This window comes from Triticum urartu, unplaced genomic scaffold (genome assembly GCF_003073215.2).
Source record: "Triticum urartu cultivar G1812 unplaced genomic scaffold, Tu2.1 TuUngrouped_contig_5902, whole genome shotgun sequence".
Lineage (NCBI taxonomy): Eukaryota > Viridiplantae > Streptophyta > Magnoliopsida > Poales > Poaceae > Triticum > Triticum urartu.
The window spans coordinates 1-6,408 of NW_024116615.1; the positions used below are offsets into that span (position 1 = coordinate 1).

General features: G+C 47.6%; 1 protein-coding gene across 7 annotated transcripts; it reads left to right on the forward strand.

Annotated features, from left to right (window-relative positions):
• The first annotated feature begins 12 nt into the window (after positions 1-12).
• Positions 13-6,166, forward strand: LOC125529850 (cysteine-rich receptor-like protein kinase 6). Of its 7 annotated transcripts, none has more exons than XM_048694273.1 (6): positions 13-720; positions 840-2,806; positions 4,551-4,761; positions 4,885-5,122; positions 5,195-5,345; positions 5,433-6,166. In XM_048694273.1, the coding sequence occupies exons 2-6, from the start codon at positions 1,226-1,228 to the stop codon at positions 5,727-5,729; spliced, it is 2,478 nt and encodes an 825-aa protein (XP_048550230.1). In that variant the 5' UTR covers positions 13-720; positions 840-1,225; the 3' UTR covers positions 5,730-6,166. The 7 variants fall into 7 exon arrangements, with proteins under 7 accessions (XP_048550230.1, XP_048550231.1, XP_048550232.1 ...); XM_048694274.1 differs by having other exon boundaries at positions 13-251; positions 362-2,806; XM_048694275.1 differs by having other exon boundaries at positions 13-243; positions 354-2,806.
• Positions 6,167-6,408: the final 242 nt, after the last annotated feature.

Genomic DNA, 6,408 nt, shown 5'->3' on the forward strand with positions numbered 1-6,408 from the left:
TCTCGTGGGGGGGGGTGGGGGAGGGGCGCAGGTGGGCGGCGGTGGTCATCCCCATGGCAGTGGCGTAGGTGGGTGGTGGCGCTGAGCCCGACGATGGATGCACTGGTCGCTCCCGTGCATGGTGGTGGGGGAGGTGCGCAGGTGGGCGACGGTGGTCATCCCCATGGCAGTGGCGTAGGTGGGTGGTGGCGCTGAGCCCGACGATGGATGCACTGATCGCTCCCGTGCGTGGTGGTGGGGGAGGTGCGCAGGTGGGCGACGGTGGTCATCCCCATGGCAGTGGCGTAGGTGGGTGGTGGCGCTGAGCCCGACGATGGATGCACTGATCGCTCCCGTGCGTGGTGGTGGGGGAGGTGCGCAGGTGGGCGACGATGGTCGAGCTGCGCAGGTGGTCGGTGGTGGTCGCCTCCGTGGTGGCGGTGCAGGTGGGCGGCGGCATTGGACCTGATGGTGGCTCGTGCGGGCGGTGGTGTTGGACGATTTTTCTTTTTGTTGCAAAAATTATAACGAACTACATCTGTGACAAGTTTTTCTTTAGTTTTTATGTCTTGACTCGTACTCTATCATGTTTTTAATTTATTTATCTGAATCAGAAACCGAATCAGTATTTTTATCTGTCATCCTTTATTACTTTCACCTGACATGTGGGGATGGCTGACAGGGAGGGGCGTCCAAACAAACTATATGTACCACGTGACCAGGTACAGGTTCAGAGTACAGGTGCGTCAGAGCTCTTAATAGAGCCAACCTCAGTCCGCTCCCCCGTCATGAATCGTATGTACGTACACTGTGAGCCTGCAGTGTATAAATCTTTTTCAATTCCTGTATTCCTTCGGCAGTGACCTGCAGCACACATCCCCATGCGTCAAGTTGCACAGTCCAAGGCATTGCTTAAGTTGAGTTGAAATGAATAAAACAGACAGAACAATTTATCAAGGGAAAACCCCTAGAGTCAATCCGCTCTTAATTTTCAAACAAACTAGTGGCTAGTTTGTATTCTGTTAATTGACACATCATTCAGCACCATAATGGCGTCGGGTGTGTGTACCTTTCAATCAGCCTAGCTAGTGTAAAAGAAGGACCCTTACTAATTTGAGGTGGAGCACTGTTGCTTGCCAGCCTAAAAACCTCTATATCCAAGCACCACCACGAGTTACTGAGAAAGTTCAAACTCCGATGCTCCTTCCAGCTCTGGGTGGCTGGGTATTCTTCCAAGCTCCCATCCATGGCTTCTCTCGTCTTCCTCCTCCTATTCGGCCAAATCCTACTCTGCACAGCCGTGGACACCATCACCTCCACCACACCGTTGTCCGGGTCACAGCAGATTGTGTCCCAGGGCAGCAAGTTCACCTTGGGCTTCTACTCCCCACCGCAAGGTAACACCACCTCTAGCAATTACTACATAGCCATATGGTACAGCAACATACCACTGGTGACCACGGTGTGGACGGCAACCACCGATGTGCCAGTGTCTGACCCGACCACCGCCTCCTTGGAGATCGCCAGCGACGGCAACCTTGTCCTCCTTGATCAAGCCAAGAACCAGCTGCTATGGTCGACCAATGAAAGTATAGCCTCCAACTCCACCATGGCCACCATCAGAGATAGCGGTAGCCTCGACCTCACTGACGCCTCGAATTCATCGATAGTTTACTGGCGAAGCATAGACCATCCAACAAACACCTGGCTTCCAGGGGGAAAACTCGGGCGGAATAAGATCACCAGTGTGAGCCAGAGGCTTGTTGCTTGGAAGAACATGGCAGACCCGTCTCCAGGGTTGTTCACGCTGGAGCTGGACCCAAATGGCACACCACAGTTTTTCAGCCAGTGGAATTCGTCCATAACCTACTGGTCCAGCGGCCCTTGGAATGACTATAACTTCAGCTTTTCACCGGAGATGACAACCACTTACGCATACGAATCCCAATTCATCAACAACGACACAGAAGGCTATCTGTTCTACTCGCTCAAGGATGTCTCGGTTGTCTCGCGGTTCATCATTGACGTCGGCGGACAGATCAAGCAGCTGAGATGGTTGGGATACTCACAGCAGTGGGTCGTGTTCTGGTCCCAGCCACGGTCACAGTGTGAGGTGTATGCGCTCTGTGGGGCATACGGCAGCTGCAACCTCAATGCCCTGCCGTACTGCAACTGTGTCCAGGGGTTCAGCCAGAAGGTTCAGAGTGACTGGGACCTCCAAGATTACAGTGGTGGGTGCAAGAGGAATACACCATTGCAGTGCCAGACCAACTCAACTTCTGCACAGGCTCCATCTGATAAGTTCCATGTCATGGAAGATGTGCGCCTACCTGATAATGCTCAGGATGCAGTGGCTACAAGCTCTCAGGAATGTGAGGTGGTTTGTCTTAATAGTTGCTTTTGCACTGCTTACACTTACAATTACACTGGGTGCTTTGTTTGGCATGGGGACCTGATTACTCTCCAAGATCAGTACAGGGGAATTGGAGGAGGCACACTCCTCCTCAGGCTAGCAGCATCCGAGCTACCAGATCAGCAAAGGAAGAAAACAACGATCATTGGCTCAGTTGTTGGCGGACTTGCTGCAGTTTTGATAATCCTTGCAGTTGTGTTGTTCTTCATATCTCAGAAGTTCCGCCGAGACAGAACTCTTCGGATATCCGGAAATGCTGGGGGTGCACTGACTGACTTCAAGTACAGTGATTTGTTAAATGATATTCAAAGCATCGACTCTCTTCTTCTCGATCTATCAACACTAAGAGTGGCTACAAATGACTTCAGCGAAGGAAATATGCTTGGTAAAGGAGGTTTTGGAATGGTTCATAAGGTACAAACCATGCCATATGTAGAAATTATCAACTTTATATATTTATTACTGATGAATGTATCTTGTCTTGCATAGGGAGTCCTACCTGACGGTAAACAAATAGCAATAAAAAGGCTATGTAAGAGTTCCAGACAAGGAATAGGGGAACTGAAAAGTGAACTAGTCCTGGTTGCTAAGCTTCGCCACAGGTATCTTGTGAGCCTCATTGGTGTTTGTTTGGAAGAACAAGAGAAAATACTTGTGTATGAATTTATGCCCAACAGAAGCCTTGATACCATTCTTTTTGGTACAACCTTTTCACTCCGAGCTTTAATAGTAGTAGTGCAAGTGCCACCAAACTTTCACTGCAAATCTGCAATGCTGATACTTATTTTCTGAATGACAGATTCTGAGAAACGCAAAGACCTAGACTGGGGAAGGAGATTCAAGATTATCAGTGGAGTTGCTAGGAGATTCAAGCATCCAACTCCACCATGGCCACCATCAGGGACAGTGGTAGCCTCGAGCTCATTGATGCCTCCAATTCATCGATAGTTTACTGGCAAAGCATAGACCATCCAACAAACACCTTGCTTCCAGGGGTAAAGCTCGGGCTGAACAAAATCACTGGTGTTAGCCAGAGGCTTGTTGCTTGGAAGAGTGAGGCAGATCCATCTCCTGGGTTGTTCTCGCTGGAGCATGACCCAAACGGCACACCGCTTTATTTCGCGCAGTGGAATGATTCCATAAGCTACTGGGCTAGTACCCCTTGGGACTTCGATCTCCCGGGGATGGTGGCCTTGCGATTCGTCAACAGCTCCACAGAAAGTTACCTCTTGTACTCGACGAAAGACGACTCGGTCATCACACACATCATCATCGACATTAGCGGGCAGCTCAGGTTGTTGACATGGCTGGATTCCTCACAGCAGTGGATATTGATCTGGACCCAGCCACAGACGGAGTGTGAGGTGTATGCGCGCTGTGGGGCATACGGCAGCTGCAACCTCAATGCCCTGCCGTTCTGCAACTGTGTCAAGGGGTTCAGCCAGAAGATTCAGAATGACTGGGACCTTGACGATTACAGTGGTGGGTGCAAGAGGAACACACCATTGCAGTGCCAGACCCACTCGACTTCTGCACATTCTCGGTCTGATAAGTTCTATGCCATGGAAGATGTGAGGGTACCTGCTAATGCTCGGGGTGCAGTGGCAACAAGCTCTCAGGAATGTCAGGTGGCTTGTCTGAAAAATTGCTCCTGCTCTGCTTACACTTACAATTACACTGGGTGCTTTGTTTGGCATGGGGACCTGGTTAACCTCGGAGAAGGATACAGCAAATTTTTTGGAGATGGCACATTCTTCCTCAGGCTTGCAGCATCCGAGCTACCAGATCAGCAAAGGAAGAAAACAACGATCATTGGCTCAGTTATTGGTGGAGTTGCTGCATTTTTTATAATCCTTGCAATTGTGTTGTTCTTTCTATCTCGGACGTGCCGCCGAGGCAGGACTTTTTGGATATCCAAGACTGCTGGGGCCGCACTGACTGACTTCAGATACAGTGATCTGCTGGATGATATTCAAAGCATTGATTCACTTCTTCTCGATCTGTTAACACTAAGAGTGGCTACAAATGACTTTGGCGAAGGAACTATGCTTGGTAAAGGAGGTTTTGGAATGGTTCATAAGGTACAAACCATGCTGTATCTAGAATTTATCAACTTTATATATTTACCAATGAGCGTGTATTTATTTTTCTTTCACAGGGAGTCCTACCTGACGGTAAACAAATAGCAGTAAAAAGGCTATCTCACAGTTCCAGACAAGGAATAGGTGAACTGAAAAGTGAACTAGTCCTTGTTGCTAAGCTTCGCCATAGGAATCTTGTGAGCCTAATTGGCGTTTGTTTGGAAGAACAAGAGAAAATACTTGTGTATGAATTTATGCCCAACAGAAGCCTTGATACCATTCTTTTCGGTACAACCTTTTCACTATTAATTTCTCAAGGATTTTTTTTCCACTATGGCCGAGCTTCAATAGGAATAGTGCAAGTGCCACCAAACTTTCATTGCAATGCTGATATTTCTTTTTTAAATGCAGATGTTGAGAAACGCAAAGACCTAGATTGGGGAAGGAGGTTCAAGATTATCAGTGGAGTTGCTAGGGGATTACAATATCTCCACGAAGATTCTCAATTGAAGATAGTTCACCGGGACCTGAAAGCAAGCAACATTCTGTTGGACTTTGATTACAACCCTAAGATTTCTGATTTTGGCTTGGCAAAGATATTTGGAGGGGATCAATCAGAAGATGTCACTAGACGTATTGCCGGGACATAGTAAGCACAGTCAGCATTTGATAGCTAGGCATCAAAGTAGAACCTATAGTAACACTTCTGTTCTTCTTGCAGTGGATACATGTCGCCTGAATATGCCATGCATGGTCAATACTCAGCAAAGTCGGATGCGTTCAGCTTCGGCGTTTTGGTTTTGGAGATCGTCACGGGAAGAAGAAACAACGGCTCCTGCAACTCCGAGCAATATGTTTATCTCGTAAATCTTGTAAGTACTTAAGAACCAAAGCTAGTTAACCCTGTGCGCGGCTGAATCCCTATCATAATAACTGAACAATTTACCAATCTGGTGCAGGTATGGGAACACTGGACCAGGGGAAATGTCGTCGAGTTGATCGATCCATCCCTTAGCGGCCATCCTTCTCACGTTGACCAGGTGCTGAAATGCATCCGAACCGGGCTGCTGTGTGTGCAGAACAGACCTGAAGATAGGCCGACAATGTCGTCGGTAAATGCCATGCTTACCAGCCAGAGTGTCCGTCTCCCTTCTGTTTCCATGCCAGCCTTCTGTGACAGATTGAGTGGATACAGTGATAATTCAGAATCGGAGTCTTCGAATGGAATGACCATCACAAAGCTTGAGCCAAGATGAGCCTTGAAGCAGTTGCTGAACCAGTTTGTACTAGTGTTACTTTACTACCCCGTCCATCCCATAATATAAGAGCATTTCTGACACTACACTAGTGTTGAAAATGCTCTTATATTATGGGACGGAGGGAGTATCTCCTAGAGATGAGCTTGATGTACCTGGTGCTTATGTTTCATGGTTATGATGAAAAGTCTTATGTGCCTCCAAGGTTATCTTCAGTATCAGTTTTGCTGTGAAGTGAGATTATGGTATTTCTGCTGGAGAAAATGTCAGTGGCATTATTAGCTGCGATATTTGGCTCATACAAATACATGTATCAATAGTTAATTTAGCAGCCTCTCCATTTTGGCTATCTTCTAAGATTAGCTTTCGTTCTGTAAAATTTCACTTGCAATATAGACAAGGTTTTCATATGGATCTTGGTGGTTTTCTATGGTGCAGAGCAAACCCAGTTTTGTGCGGGTGGTGAAACAGATTTAATGCTGTCGTTGGTAGCTTGGATTTAAGACAATACTGAGACGCTTGACAGGGTGCTCATGAGCAAAGATTGAGAACAAAGACCCCTAAAACCTAGATAGGGCCCTTTGTAATCATACCTCGCTGATGGTCAACACTGAAGCAGCATCTCATAGGAGAAACCAACCTTTGTTCAAATTTGACTAGGATGGTTACCAAGCGCAAC